General features: G+C 49.4%; 1 protein-coding gene across 3 annotated transcripts in view; it reads left to right on the top strand.

Annotated features, from left to right (window-relative positions):
- The window catches only part of NRIP2 (nuclear receptor interacting protein 2), a 23,904-nt gene extending 13,038 nt beyond the window's left edge, over positions 1 to 10,866 (top strand). For 2 of the 3 annotated variants that reach the window (XM_019544175.1, XM_019544177.1), the window contains exons 3-6: positions 6,437 to 6,519; positions 6,841 to 6,968; positions 8,152 to 8,204; positions 8,843 to 10,866. In XM_019544175.1, the coding sequence (XP_019399720.1) occupies positions 6,437 to 6,519; positions 6,841 to 6,968; positions 8,152 to 8,204; positions 8,843 to 8,935 (357 nt within the window). In that variant the 3' untranslated portion in view covers positions 8,936 to 10,866. The remainder of the gene's footprint in view (positions 1 to 6,436; positions 6,520 to 6,840; positions 6,969 to 8,151; positions 8,205 to 8,842) is intronic. The other variant, XR_002102783.1, reaches the window with a different exon arrangement.
- The last annotated feature ends 5,359 nt before the right edge of the window (positions 10,867 to 16,225 follow it).

Below are 16,225 nucleotides of genomic sequence, written 5' to 3'. Positions count from 1 at the left end.
GTCGCATAGAGGGGGAGGATCACCTCCTTGGCCCTGCTTGTGATGCATCTGTGGATGTACAACAAGGTCCAGTTAGCCCTACTGACAGTGTTCTCGCATTGTTGGCCCAGGTTCATCTTGGAGTTAGTAATGACTCCAAGATCTCGTTATGCCACCGCGCTCTCGAGGAAGGAGTTTCCCAGCTTAAGTGTGCTGCTAGTTCCTACTGCTCAAGTGCAGCACCCTGCACTTGTCAGTATTGAATCCCACCCTATTAAGTCATCCACCCCTGTAACCTGTCCAGGTCCTGCTGTAGTCTGTCCTTCCCTTCTAGCATGCTCACCTCACCCCAAATCTTGGTGTCATCTGCAAGTTTGAACAGGCTGCTTTTGACCCCATCATCCAAGTCACTAATAAAGAAATTGAACAGTGTAGGCCCAAGGACCAAGCCCTGGGGGACCCCATGGCCCACTTCCTTCCAGGCTGAAAATGACCCATCCACCACCACTCTGAATACAACCCCTCAGCCAATTTGCAATCTGTCTGACTGTGTAGGCATCAATGCCACAGTCACCTAGCTTTTTAATGAGAATGGGGTGGGAGATGATGTCAAAGGCCTTCCTGAAGTCCAGAAAGACTACATCCACCATGACACCTACGTCCAGTGATTTTGTGACCTGATCATAGAAGGCAATCAGGTTGGTCTGACAGGACCTGCCCCTAATGAAACCATGCTGGTTGCCCTTAAGCATCATCCCTGCTGCTGGCCCACCCCAGATGTGCTCCTTGATAATCTTCTCAAAGACCTTCCCCAGGATTGAAGTAAGACTAATGGGCTTATAGTTGCCCGGGTCCTCCCTCTTAAAAATGCGGAGGACACCGGCCTTCTTCCAGTCATCCGGCACCTGGCCAGAGCACAAGTGCTCATAAAACCGTGCTGGGGCTCCAGTATAACCCCTGCCAATTCACTCAACACCCTGGCGTGGAGAGCATCTGAGCCTGCTGATTTGAACACATCCAGCCCCTCCAGAAGTTCCCCAACTCAGTCCTCCCTGAACCTAGGCTTGGCAGAGTTTCTCTAGAGTCCATCCTGAATCTCGGTAGGGGAGTTCTGGTCCCTGCCACAAGGAAGGGGAGGCAAAGAAATTGTTAAAGAGGTCTGCTTTCTCCTCTGGTGCAACCACCAGATTGCCAAGCATATCTTGCAGGGGCCCCATATCACCCAGGGCCTTCTTCATGCTCCTTATGTATTTAAAGGAAAGGACTTTGTTATCCTTGATCCTAACCCTAGTTCCGCATCAGTCTTAGCTTTCCTAACAGCCCCAAGCAGTGGAGGTATACTCCTCTTTGGTGACAGCCCCTCCCTTCCACCAAGTGTATACCTCCTTTTTGGCAATCAGGCATTCACGAGTGCCCTTGGTGAGCCAGGGGGGCTTTTGGGCACTCTTGCTCCCTTTGCTTCTTATTGGGATCGTCACCCCTTGGGCTCCGAGTATCATCTCTTTAAAAGGAACAACCGCTCATCTTGGGCACCCAGTTCCTCTACTCTCCAGGACCCTAGTGCCTCCCCCACTAATTGCTTCAGCTCATTGAAGCTGACCCTCTTAAAATCTAAGGTTACTACTGCCTTGCTGCAGGCCCCTGACACCCTGAGCTGGATGGTGAATTCCAGCAAATGATGATTGCTGTTGCCTAGGTGGTCGAGGATCTGGAGTCCCTTCACCAGGTAGTCACCTGTGGCCAGAACCAGGGTCCAGCACTGGACAGGATTTGCAGTCACTCTCTGTCCAGCTGCCTGAGATTTCTGACAGTATCTGCTCCGAGCAGGAAAGCCACATCAGCAGGATCACTCTTCGCAGTTGAAAACATCTTTTGCAGTCAACAACATAAGAAGATAAACAATTGTTGTAACAGGCAACACGAAGGAACTCTGGAAGGAGTTTAAAACCACTGCCCATACGGCCTGTGCTGAAACTACTGGCTAGGCCACCCATCAGCATCAAGACTGGTTCAATGAGAATGATGCTGAGATGCAAGCCCTCCTTATGGGAAGAGAAGGGCTTATTCTGTTTGGTAAGATGACACCATCTCAGTAGGAGGAGACATATAAGCGCCTCAAAAGCCAAAGCTCAGAAGGAGGATGGAGGGCTTTTCAGTCTGGGATGTTTTTGCTCAAGGACCAAAGTATGCAAAACAACCATCCTTGACCTTCAGTACTCTGAGGATTGCACCACCAAGGAAAATCTTCAAAGCATGCTAGATCTCTTTGCAGAAGCCTACTGAATTTTGGGCTTGTCTCAACATGGTATAATCAGTCTTCTCCAGGCCATGAATATATGACCCTCCTCCTCAAATTATCATTAAGGGAAGGATCCTGGAGGTAGCCGAGTACTTCCCATACTTCAGTAGCCACCTCTCTCAGACAGCGAACACTGATGAGGAGATCCAGCACAGGATCTGGAGAGCAAGCTCCTCCTTCAGGAGGACTGCTTCAGGAAATTGCTTTGATGTGCGTTTATTGATGGTGATCTCCAGAAAGACATCAAGATTCAGGTCTACAATGTAGCCATCATCCCCACTCTCCTCTACAGATGTGAGAAGTGGGTGACCTATTGTTGTCATCTTAAGAGCCTGGAGAGGAAATCACTAACAAAGTCTCTGGAAAATCCTTTGTATCAGATGGGAAGGTTGCTGCAAAAATGCCAGCTTCCTTGCTGAACCCAGTGTTACTAGCACTGGGCCGGTGATCCTCAAGCACCAACTTCGCTTCAACCAGACATTGAATGCAGATGCTACAAAGATGCATTGAAAGCATACCTTAAGAAAACAGATGCTGACATCAAGAGCTGGGGGGGAGCTGGCTGCTAAATGACTCCAATAGTGCTACAACCTCAGCCAAGTAGCAACCCACTTTGAGGTTAAGCATCTTGCCCTTGAAGCAGAGAAGAGAGCAGAGGAAGGAAAAGGATAGGAATCTCAGCCTACAGACTGCTCTCCCCTGTGGAAGGACCTGCAACTTATGGACAGATCTCTGGCTCAGGGATTGGACTTTTCAATCATGTTAAAGACCTATCAATGAGATCATCCTCAAATTGAGAGATTGCTAACAATTATGTGACTGTGAGGGTGCAGCCAGGATGCAAATAGCTGGCCCTGCTGCCAGGTACAGCTAAGGGGTCAGCAAGACTGCAGCACAGATTACCAGAGAGTCAGGTGAGGGTCTATGTTGTGGGGCTGAGAACACAGGAACCAAGTGGCAAAATCCCAGAAGTGAGCCAAGATCAGAAGCCAAGGGTCAGAGTCAGTGCCTAGTGTCAGGGAAGATGCAAGGTCAGATTCAAGACAAGCTTAATCCAAGTCAGGAACCAGGATAAATCAGAAGCAGCAGAGGGTGTGAGTCTTTCCAGAAGATAGATTGTGTCAAGGTGTGTCAGCAGCCTGATGCTGCATATATGCTTAAGAGGGGTAAGCAACACTTTCAGCAGTCAGCCAGTCTAGTTCCTCACCTCCTCAGAAAGTGAGGACAGTCTCAAATCAGCCAGAGATCACAGGCAGGTGTGATGGCTCAAGTGCTCAGTCCAGCCAGGCACTATTGATCAGAGGCCCTGACAATGACCCTCCAAGCTCTCCACCTAGATCTGAGCATTCCACGTTTTGTGTGCCCCAAACTGGGTGTTTTACACAGAGGATAAGAAAGCCTGTTTGGCCATTTTTTAAATAAAGCATAAAATAATAAGTTTTACTCTGTAAAATGTACAAATCTATGCCCATGTGAAGAATTCTGCATGTGCCAAGTTTCCAAATGATTTGTATGTGGAAGAAATAGTAGGACAGCTCCTCTTGAAATGTGGTCTGGACATAATCCCTCACATGTCCTTCTGCATCAAAAAGGAGATGCAAAACAACTTAAGTCTAGACTGTGGAGAGCTGATCTTCCCTGTCTCTGTTGACAAACTAGGCTGCTCACTTTAAAACCCTGTTCTTCTCAAACTAATAGCCCCGAGTATCACAACATGTCTGGTGTTTAGACCTTGGCAGATTTTATAGAGGTTAAAGTATTCTTCAGCCTCAAGGCTTTTGGAGGTATGCAGCAAACAGTTATTCTAGGAACTTGCTGGATTTAAAAAAGTTTCAGAATGGTGAACCCTCTGGACTATATGACTTCCAAGGTTGGTGGTCCTGGTGTTTCCTTCACGTGCATTTTCTGATGTCATTGCTAATGCTGCCAGTCTTGATGGTGTGAAGCATGCCTTTTCTGCCATCACCTCCCAGCTGGCCAACACAGTCTCTCTCTTTTCCATGATGCACAAATAGTCTGTTTTAAGTATGGAATTTCCTGCTGGATATAATGCTCCGAGATGATGAATCCATATAACCAAGTCAAAAAGATTTGGTTTGGAAATGAGGAAGTGGGTTAGAGTACGTGGTTTAGTCAGTCTTGCACTGGAGATGCTATAGAGCCACCTCTCCTTCTGGGAAAGCTCAGGAAGAGATTTGTTACAGCATCCATCTGGCAAAGCACTAGCTCCTACAGTGAAAGAAAGGAAAGAAGTTGTAGGCCAAGTATTTGGCAACATGCTCAGCTGCAAGATGGGAAAATTTTCCTCCAGACTAGCCCTGGGGGAGACTCCATCACTTGGCTTACTTAAAATTAGTACAGTGCAGTCAGATCCTGGGGTGAGACAGGTGGGCTTGATAGGAGTGAATCTGCCTTTGCCACCCCACATATAGTGCATGCAGTTCCTGCTGATCTGCAGAGTGCCTGGCAGTCCCAGGGTTTTATAGACATTGTAGCAGCATAGGAACCCTAGGGGTGGCAGTGTTACCCCTAGGCTCCTTAACTGGGCTAGTCCTGCCCTACAAACACCCTCTATTTCACCAACAAGATGTGGCGGGTGTGATTAATATAGGGATCAATCTTTAGGTTTGGACACAGTCTGGCTAAATTGTATTGAACCCTGTTGTTCATAGGCCCCTTGGCATCCCACTTCACTGTAGGCAGTTCCCGAGTCTCTCAGCCTTATAGGCTTTATGCATTGCTCCAGCCACCCCGAGCCTCACAGATGGTACAGATATCATCTTGTCTAGGCTTTGCTGTGAGCTGGCCCACTTGTAGGGACAGGGCTGCAGAGGGCCCAGAGAGGACACTGCACTGGCACCTGGGCTTGTGCACCCCAAATACTGCACCTATGCTGGCACTAGGGTCCCCACACTGTAGTGGGCCCCAGTAAGGCCTCCTCCTTCCCCAAATAGCCTCACCCAAACCACCAGTGTTATCAGACAGCAAGCAAACAACAGCCAACCCCCATGAGTCCCTGGGTGGTAACATAACACAAGACCCGCATCATGCTCTGCCCCTTTAAGAGTAAATGCCCCCTCAGAGGCTCAGTGCCTGGTAGGCAAGGATACCTTATGCTACCCTTAGAACAAAGGGCACACCAGGAGCCCATATCTGCCAGCTATATCTCTAGACCCTTTCTTCCTGAAGACTCCTTCTCTTTCAGCTGCTGGTAGGAAACCAACTCCCTAGTCCCAGCCTTGGGGTTTATATGGGCCTAGGGCCTTGCCTCCTCTGGCCAGCTGACCAGGTGCAGGTGTGGCCAATTAGCTAGTTAATCGGTTGTCATGGCAACCTGCACCTGGGTTCTTATCTGGCTCTTTGTGCTCTCTCCCCCGGCAATCTCTGCTTTAAGAGGAGCAGGTACCTTAGTGCCCTGCAACAGTCGTCTTCAAATAACAGAAAGCAGCTATTGCTCCTAATGCCACTGGCCTTCTGTCACACTGGACTGCCATGTAGAGGGAGCAGACAGCAGATGTTAACTGCTCCCCTGTGGTCCGTCACAGTACTGAGGGGAGGGAAAGGGGAGTGTCAGCCCCATGGGCAGCCATGCCGTCTCCCTTCACTCCTACCCCAGAGGTCACAGGGACTGGGGCTGAGGGGAGAAGAGTGAACCAAGCATGCAAGAGTCATGTAGTGGAAGGAGAATGCCAGATAAGACTAGTTAGTTGAGGCCTGAGATCTCACAGTGGCCAGAGAAAATGCCATAAAGGGGCAGGAGGAAGAGAGAGTGAAATACAGGGAGATGCCATGCTGAGAGAGAAAGAGACCCCTTGCTTTTCCATAGAGATGTCAGGATAGGTAGGGGTAGCAGGTTCATAAATTCATAGATGTTAGGGGCTGGAAGGGATCTTGCAAGGTTGTCAGGTCCAGCCCCACTACACTTGGGCTCCTTTAAAAAGAGACAGGAAGATTGCAGCAGAGGTTTGCAGGGTTGTGTCGAAGCCTCCATGGTCTCAGATGGGACACCTGCATCCTCTGTGCTTCTCAGACCCCCAAACCTTTTGATGCTCTTCTGTCACAAGCATGGTCCATGCTCTCACCAAGGAATCTGGCAGCGTGTGTGTGCATGTTGGGTTGTAGCCCACACTAATTAACTTGCCCTTGTTTTCCTTCCAGTGCGAAGGTCAGGTATTGAGAGCTGCTGTTAACACTGGCTGCCAACAGAACCTCATCTCCAGGAGCTGTTTGAGACAGCTGGGGTAAGTATCTTTGTAAAGCAGGGATGGAGGGAAAGGTACTATCTGAGCTGGGGGGGAGCCCATGATATAGCTGAGGGGCACTGAAAGTTTGGCTATATGTTCTGCATATCCTAACATGACCAACTCAGGGGAACTCAAACCAAAGTGCATGTGGGTTTTGCGGTAGGGGTGGCAGGGCAGTCTGGTTCTGTTGTATGAATGAGGTTCCCTGCCTTGCAGCCAGTTGTTGGAGGAACCATGAACATGCTGTTAGCTAACAAGAGCTCCCCTAGTTCTTCCTGTTCCCTCATTTCAGACAGTTACATCCCTTGTGTCTCACAGGCTGGAGGAAGTGTCCAACATTGGCTGTAGGGACTTTTCGCTGCCTGTCCCCTGTGTTGTCAGCCGGGTGGAGCACATGGAGGTGCAGTTTGGCCAGGAGATGGTGGCGTGCTCCGCGCTAGTTGTGGGTGAGCCCATCACACCTTCCTCTACTTTCCCACCTCTGTTCCTCTTCCCTTATGCTGCCTGTTTAAGGGGATCATCTCAGAGTGGGGGTAGGCAGGGTGGTAGAAGGGACTGGGCCGAGGTGCAGCCTCACAGGCTCAGATGTTGCTAAGGGTGATGGATGTAGAAAAGCCACTGCGTCCTCCTCCAGAAAGAGTCAAAGGCACTGGTCATGCTGATGGTGGAGATGAGATGCCCTCGGGTCGCAGGTGTACAGCACGGGACATTTCTCTCTGTCTCCTAAAACTGGCTCTCTTGAAAAAACGGCTAGAATGAACAGTTTTTCTGGTTCCTTGTATAATTCACTGTATATGGCTGCCCACAGCTGATGGAGTGTGTCAGACTGGTGCACACCAGGGTATCAGCTTTCCATGAACCAGGCTTGTGTGCCTTTGCCCACTGGTGCAAGACAGATGGCTTCTAGCAGCGACCAGAAGCAGAATGTGGGTGGGAGGCAGCTGTAGGAAATAGAACCCATCAGATAGGAATTCTCCAGCGCCTGTCAGGCAGCAAGGAGTTTGCTTTATTTGTCATTATATTAATCTCTGAATACAGTGAAAACAATGGATTGGTTGTTCTTTCTTCCTCCTGTTCCTTGTTGTCTTATGGTTTCTGCTGTGGCCTCCCTCTGTATCCTTGTCCTCAGCCCTATGGATACCTTCCTGGTCTCTTTCCTTTCTAGGCTCTTCCTCTGTTTTCCTCACAGGATCACTCACTGTGGACAATTTCTCCCTCTTTCCTGATTTCTTATGGATGGCTTCTCTCCCTTTCCCTGCTTCAGCCTAGTCTGTTTTCTTTCTTCTCCCTTTCCCTTCTTGTTGTCTTCTCATGCATGGTTCTGGTCCTCCTGAATGTGGGAGGGTGGGATTGCCACTCTGATCTCTCTGGAAGATGTTGGTGTAAGTGTACAAAGCTATCATTTAGCCCCTCTGGGCAGCAGCTGTAGGAAAGGCAATGCTGAGGTGTCTGAGAATAGTCACCCTCCCTGCTGGGTCTAACTGGCTGGTCTAGTACATGTAGGACCCATTGACTTGCACCAACTCCCAGCCATCAGTTATGGAGTGGTCACTCAAGGAGACATTTCCCCAGGATGGCAGACAGAGGATGCACAGGCCTGAGTCTGATCAGCTTCATCTATTTCCCTAGATGATGAAATGCTGGAGTTTTCATTGGGCCTCCAGACCCTGCTGTCTCTGAAGGTAAGGAGCAAGCTTCCCTCTCCCCACTTCTGAATGTAGTATGGACCCAACGACATCCCCAGGGGGCATTGAGCTGGGGCTGCTGGAAATGTCAGTGATGCTGACAGCTGGGCCTGCCAAGATGCCAGGAGGTGCCTTGGTTTCTGACTTCAGCATGCTTCTCACTGGTACAAGCCTCATGGGCATCCTTCCCCTTTCCTGATCACTTTAGAACTAGACTGGAAAAAGCTCTGTAGTTGAGCTTGCACTCCTTGTATCTCTCTCCCTGGAGGTGATGGTTTAGTGAGGGAGCAAGTTGTGGGTAAGCCCATCACACCTTCCTCTACTTTCCCACCTCTGTTCCTCTTCCCTTGTGTTACCTGTTTAAGGGGATCATCTGGGAGTGGGGGGAAAATGGGCCTGGGAAGAGGCAGAAAGAGAAGCAAAGAGAGGTGTGCAGGGAAGGGGAAGGAAGGAAGGAGGGAGCAGTGGCTGGGGGGTGTGGGAGGGCAAAGGCCACATCTACACAGCAAACTTACTTTCCCTGGCAGTAGCCCCCTGAACCATATGGTGCTGCTCCTGGCAGACTGTCCTGAACTGGAAGTCGTGTAGCTCCTGCTGTGCAGACAAGCTAATTAGCTTTTGTTTGCCCCCCACAGTGCTGCATCGACCTGGATGAAGGTGTCCTGCGACTGAAAGCACTCAGCCAAGAGCTGCCTTTCTTACCTGACTCCGAGGAGCCTAGGCAGTGAGAGGTTGAGTTTCCCACATCCGTGGGGAGAAAGCTTGTAACTGTACCAGAGACATGAGAAGCTGGGGGTGCAGCTGACACACCTGTACCCTGCGGAGGCCACTATCAGGTGGGAGGAGTGGTTAGGAGCTGCATGGGACTAGAGTGCTGTTGTCAAGTGGAGCTGGCCCTTTCTATGGGGAGTTCTTTCTCCTTCCAGAGGACCTTTCTGCTTGTCTCCATTGCTGAGCAGACATCTGTTCTCGTTTTTCTACCTGCCCCGTTCTCTCTGCCTCTTGCTTCTGCACTGAATCCCATGCCGCCTTTCCCATGCACCCTTATTAAAGACAATGGGAAAGGTCACTGTGAGCGACTGTTCTGTGGACATGGTGCTGGATGGTGGCTTGTCCTAAAGCCTCTGAAGATTGCTTTAAATGGTTCTTCTCCCTTTGGGCCATGGATCTGCCCAGGTACCGTCTGCTCTGCTTCAGGGGAGGTGTCCTACCCTTCTGCTCTTCACAAAGCTGGATCTCATTACCTTGCTCTGCTTTGTGTCAGGAGGGAAGGATTTTACTGGAAGCAGTTTAAATGGCAATCACTCCATTTTCAGTGTTTTCATTCAAAGTAAGGGAACTGCTGGGAAACCATGAGCTGCAAGACCTCAGGAGCAATGAGTGTATAGCCCAGGCCTGCCCAGGACATCTTTGGCTACTGGAGTCTGCAGTGTATGAACTCACATGCTTAGCACCTCTCACAACTAGATCTTGGAACTGGACACTCCTCGTCTCTCACCAACACATCTTGCCTTTGCACTCTTGAGTTCCAACCCCTGAATTTGGGCAGCCACCACCTCTCGCGGAGCTCCAGCCATTCAGCTAGATGCCGCACCAATTTTGGTGCCCAGATCAGCACTGCTGCATCACTCAGTCTTTCCTCCTGCATCCAGATAGGCTTAATTTCCTTATGCTAACACACCACTGATGACAGATGTATGGTCCCTCCCTTCACGGCCTCCTGGGAAGGACACACCACAGCCATTCTGGGCAGCTTGCTCTATTCCTAAATGGATGGAATTAATTTGTGCACCTAATGTCTAACTTAGATTTTCTGTTCTGCAACTTAAACCCAGCTGCATCTTTACCCTGTGACATAATAATGGATGCCTGTCCTGTTCGTACCATCCTTTTATCCACAAATGTATATAGCATCTCCCCTCTGCCACGTCTTCCGGATTTTTCTGTTGAATCCTCAATCCATGTCATCCTGGGGTTGTTTTGGCCTACTGCTGCCATACAGTGGATAGAGGACTCTGAAGTCTGACTAGTGCTAAGACCACTGGGAAAAATACCCTGCTTATTTTACATGATAAACTTGTATCAATGTGACTCATTGTGGCATGTGCTACTCTCAGCAGTACCATCACAAGGATGACCATTGTTTGTCATCCATTATACCCTACAGCTCCTCCTCTGTGGTAAGGTTGTCTACTCCTTTGTTCTATGCGTGTGCATTTGGTTATCCCTCCCCAGTGAACCACTCTATGCCAGTTTCTTTAACAACTTCAACGATAGGAGGCTTTCTCTCATGTGCTTCACAACTGCATGATGACTCCATCTTCCAAAATATCAGCAGATCCTCTTGGACCCATACCATTTATACTTCTGATTTCTGTCCTCTGAATCTTTCAGAACAGCATCAACTGGTGTTGGACCCAGCCGGCTGCCCTGTGAAAACCTGCTTTGAGTCTGCTACCCACCTGACAGTGAAGCCTATTGGTGCTCCATGTGTTTGGGTCTCCATCCTGCAACAACTCACTTTGTCTGCAGCTAAGAATGGCTCCTGGAACTGCATCAAATAGTCTCCTGAAATCAACAGATAGCATGTCGTCTGTGTTTCCTTCATCCATTAAGCTTGTTGATCCATCAAACCAAATTAAAGGCCTCCTCCAACTTGGATGGAAGTCAATGGGAATTTTTTCATTGATTTTAACAGGAACTGGATTGAGCCCAGCAGTAAATTGGCATGGTGATGATTTGACAGATCCTTTTTACCTGCTCTTTATTGGTTACTGCCCTGTCAATGTCCATGTGTTGGTCACTCTGATCAGTTCCAGCAACTTGTCTGGTCCTGCAGAGGGATTTACAGCTTAAGACTGGAGATCCCCTCTTTTGCTGTCCTGTGACATGTCCTTTGTTTTTTTTCCAGTCCTTTCAGCAGCTCCACATTTCTTCAGTGTAAATGCTAAAGGTTCTGATATGTCTGTTAACCCCAGCTGTGCAGAGATGACTCTTGCCAGGTCCAGTAACTGGGTTAGGTTATCTGGCTGCACTTACATCTCTTCCTCTCCATAACGAACCACTTCACCTCCCTCACTTTGGCCTGCTGTTTGCTCTCCCATTCTGCTAAATAGCAGTCCCATCCATCCTTTCCTACAGCAGCCACTTGCTTCTTATGTAGTTCTTACAGTGATGATTTCTTATTCACGCATAAAGGGGGAGGAAGAACCAGCAGCATACCTACATGCTGGGGAACTCCTTTCTCATCAGCACAGAGGCAGAAAAGGATCTTGGAATCACTATTGATTCCAAAAGGAACATGGGTCGCCAATGTGGGACACAGTCAAGAAGGCTAACTGCACCTTGTCATGCATCCACAGATGCATCATGAGCAAGTCCAAGGAGGTGATACTCCCCCTCTATGAGACACTGGTCAGGCCACAGTTGGAGTACTGCGTTCAGTTCTGGGCGCCGCACTTCAGGAGGGATGTGGACAACACGGAGAGGGTCCAGAGGAAGGCCACTCGCATGATTAGGGGGCAGCAGGTCAGGCCCTACGAGGAGAGGCTCAGGGACCTGAACCTGTTCAGCCTCCACAAGAGAAGGCTGAGGAGGATCTGGTGGACATCTATAAACTGGCCAAGGGGGACCAGCAAGCAATGGGAGAGTCCCTGTTCCCCCGAGCACTACCAGGGGTAAAAAGGAACAACAGCCATAAGTTGACTGAGAGCAGATTCAGGCTAGATATCAGGAGGCGCTACTTCACTGTCAGGGCAGCTAGGAGCTGGAACCAACTTCCAAGGGAAGTGGTGCTCACTCCTACCCTGGGGGTCTTCAAAAGGAGGCTAGACAGCCACCTAGCTGCGGTCATTTGACCCCAGCACCTTTTCCTGCCCATGGCAGGGGGTTGGACTAGATGATCTGCTTAGGTCCCTTCCGACCCTACTAACTATGGAACTATTCCTTTTGGTTAATATTTCTTTGCCTTTGACTTTTTGGCTTAATCGAATCAGAGGCATAGGTGACTACAACTGCAGCCTCACTTTTAGTTATCGGGCTCCATATCTGACTACATTGGAATCCATAAGTCCCCATGTGGGTCTTGGAGCAAGCTGAGTATACCTCAGAATGGGACTCAAAACAGCCAGTCTGCTCAGCCGAGAGCTGCCAAGAGCTGCTATATGGGAAATATTAAACACAGGAGTGTGTCTGAATGCTCCCCACGTCTCCAGCACTTAGGTGGCCAAGTTAGGGCTGCAGGCAGGCATCTCCTTCCGTCCATTTAGGATCCAAAGCCCAGAGTTCTCCCCTGGGGGCAGGCGTCTACAATGGTCCTCACAGTCCTCATTTTAAGATACAGTAGATACTAGTGCGGCCTTTTATATACTAGCCTAGTTCAGTGGTGCTCAACCTTTTGGCCCTGCAGGCAAGATGAGTGGGGCAGGGCTAGTTCACAGGCTGGACTGAACCCTGGGCACTTGGATTGGGCCCTGGGGCCCAGCACCACCTCTTCCCACCCCAGAATACCAGGATTGGGTCCCAGGGACCCAGCACTGGCCCCTTCTACCTTATGCACCAGGATTGGTCCTCGGGGTGTGGTACTGCCCCCTCCCACTGGGATTAAACCCTAGGCCTCTAATGCTACCCCTTCCCAAGCCCTTACACAGGGTCCTGGTTCCCACGGTTGGCCCCACCCAGCCCTACATACTGGGATTGGGTGCAGTGCCTAGGGCTCCCCAGGGGTCTGGACATTTGGTGGTAGGGCAACAGTGCCACTGTTTTCCTGCTGCCAAACTTCCAGACCCATGAGGAGCCTCACAGGCTGGATGACAGGGCTGCAGGCAGATCTGTTCCATGGGTTTGGGTTGAGCGCCCCTGACCTAGTGGCTAAAGTGCTCTCCTGGAAAAAATAAGACCTAGGCTATAAGGCCCTCTTCCACCTAAGGGGTTTCAAACCCACATTTCTTAGTGACCAAGAGAGTGACTTAAACCAGGCTATGGCAGAGGCTGGATGGGCACACCCTTCTGTTGAAGCCAGGGTACTGCATAGCTTGGGTTCTACATAGTCATGGGACCAGTAGAACAAGTAAGGAGGATCCTGATTCTGTAGCCCAGTGGAAAGTGGAACTGGTTGGAAGGAGAGAGACCTGGATTCCTGTTTCTGCTCCTGGGACTGTTGATGCATCCAACTTTTAACAATTATTGGATAAAAACCAGAAATAATCCTGGGACCAGGGGCAGTATCCATCTTGGACTCTGCCCCAATCAGCTTCTCACTGGGCTAAAGCTCAGTTGGGCCCCCTCTTGCTTGCTTCTTCTGACACTATGATTCTTTCATTTCTTACTGACCAGTGGTTCAACATCAACTGAAGGATGCTCTCTACAAAACAGCCTATGGCCCAGTGGGCTTGGCACTCTCCCAGGGGGTGAGCCATGTAGGTCTGACCCCCTCCCCTCACTCAGGCTGAGAAGGATACTCAACTCAGGTATCCTGCTTCCTGCGTGAGTCCTCTAACCAGGAGACCTTTACACAAAGGGTCACTGCTAGCTTCTCCTGCAGCAGCAGAAACCAACCATGACTGCATTTTGAGATAATCAATCCTGCTAGTGCATCATAGGACTGCCTGGAGCGTATCTCCTTGAACAGGCCCCTCAAGCCAAGGCTGTGTACCCTAGAGGGGCTGAGGTGACAGCTAGGTGTTGAGGTACCCACACAGGGGCAGTTCTGTAAGGTTTGAGGCCTTGGAAACCTTCAGGCCCCACAGGGAGGCCCCTAGCAATGTTTAGGCACCCCCAGGACTTGGAGGCTGCTAAGCAGGAGGTCTTTGGATCACAGTTTTGACCTTAGGCACCCACAGTCCACCTACAGCCTGTTTCTTTTTTTGGACTTTGGTCATCTTCCTCTCTTCTCCCTGCTTGCAGGAATCCTATGTTTAAATCTGCCCGTCTTTGCACTTTGCCTCTGCAGACACCCTCCCACCTCCTTTCTTCCTCTCTGTCAGTAGATAAAGAAGCTCATATTCTCCTGCAGTGCTGAAAGCTACTGAGCTCTATTACAGACCCAACTCACAGACAGGCAGCCAAATGAGTGCAACAAAATGTAATGGCAGGGTTGAGATCCCTTTTCTTGACCCCTTTTAAAGAAATGAGTACCAGCCCTCCACACTCTTTTCTGGGCATCCAGAGACATAACCTGCTCCCCTGCTCCCTTCCATTCAAGGAGGCAATGTTGCAAACTTGAACCATTTTATTGTAAGACTCATGCTAACTGGCATCCCCACCCCCAAAAAGGTCCTGCTCCTGGAGTCATGTGATAATGAGAGTCTCAACTTTAATTAAAAATATAGATCTATGGTTCTGGCTCTTGTTTCTAGTAAGGACTTATTTTAGTGGCTGTGGTAGCAAGTATGACCCTGAATGTACACAGGGCTATGGGATATTCACTTTCCAGACACAGACATTAGGGCAATGGGCAATTAGACTTGTGTGCTGCTTCTACTATTGAGCATGGCTGAGGGAGGGGTCGTAGGAAGAGGTTTCACATGTGGAAAAGGGCATACAAATACCCTGCCACATTCCTATTCCAGTGATAAGTAGGAGCAAGAGGCCAAACCCAGGCCTGACTGTTGATACTCACCCTTTGGGATGGGCTAAGGCCAGCTAAAAAATGGAAAGTCTGTTTCACACCAAAATATCTGAATTCTTTTGTTTCTAAATTTTCAACTTTTTATTTCCTCCCATCTCTTCTCTGCTTTTTTCTTTGTCTTGTTTTCCCAGGCAAAAAAATTGACATTTGAAAATGACCAGAAAGACAAGAAAAACAAATGAAATGGGAAAAGATGAGGGATGAAAGGAAAAATGCTGGTATCACCACAGCAAACAGAGAATGAGGAGAAATGTTGCATAAAAATGCTACGCTGACTAAAGTACTATTTCTGCATGAAATCTCCTTAGCTCAAAATGTTTTAGCTGGACTTTACAATATTGCCCTCACTTGGAACGTGCACTTCCCAGGAGAGGGTACTGAGGGACCTATATGCCAAGGCCACCCCTGGGCTGACAGTCAGGTTGAGCAGGTTGCACTTTCCCTTGTCACTGCCAGCCTCTTTGGATGGTCTGGATCAAAGGGTCATCATTACTCTTGTGCAAGCCTCTCCTTGCTTCTGTTCAGAGGTCATCACCCCACAGCTGCCACCCTGGGCTCTCTTTATTGGCAACAGATTGATCTTTATGGCAGTGTCTAAGGTGTAAACATGGCATCAAAACAGTCATCCACATGCTTCTCTCACATTAATAAAGATTTTCACTTGGAGCAGGCTGCCAGAAGTAAGGTATTCCTGTGTGATTGCACAAGGTGACCCTGCTCAGCTGCTCTGCAGTAGGCAGCTGGGGGTACTCTGCAGTGGGGGAGGAGGGCAGCAGCTTACAGGCCCCTGCAGACAGCTCTGCCAGAGCTGACCTGAGGTAAAGAAGTGCTGCTGGGTCAGACCACTGGCATATGGATACCTCCTGGCAGCAGGCTGTGGGGTCCTCTGGGGACTGGGGCTGTACGTGGAAAAGACGGAAATAGAGAGAGAAAGAGCTTCAGTTGGAAACTTGCAGCAAAGCAAGGCAGGAGACATGGGGCCCCAAGCTTCCTCAAGGCACTGAGCTGGGGCATGACTATTACTACATAGGGGATGCCCTCATGTGTACCTTACGTTGTGGTGTGCGCACTGAAGGAAATGTTACAACCATGTGCACAAATGTATGCAGGAGCAAGTACATGCCTATGATTGTGTGCATTTTTCTGTGGAAATGGTGGTTAAAGTAAGGGCCTCATTTCTGGTGCCAGCAGGCTCCAGGCTCATGCTCACATCACAAAATGTGTTCAAGTCCACAGCTGATCTGGAGGCAGTATAAGGGTGCTAAATCCTGGCACAATTTATAACCTCTTTGGGGCTCATCTTCACTGGGAAAGAACCACAAGCTAAAGCAGTGGTTCTCAACCTTTTTTTGTACCAGGACCCATTTGTAAACATTGATGATCAGCCCTG

This window comes from Crocodylus porosus, unplaced genomic scaffold, assembly GCF_001723895.1.
Source record: "Crocodylus porosus isolate Cpor-Errol unplaced genomic scaffold, CroPor_comp1, whole genome shotgun sequence".
Taxonomy (NCBI): domain Eukaryota; kingdom Metazoa; phylum Chordata; order Crocodylia; family Crocodylidae; genus Crocodylus; species Crocodylus porosus.
The sequence above is the reverse complement of the archived record's forward strand: the minus strand, read 5'-3'. Positions and strand labels throughout refer to the sequence as shown.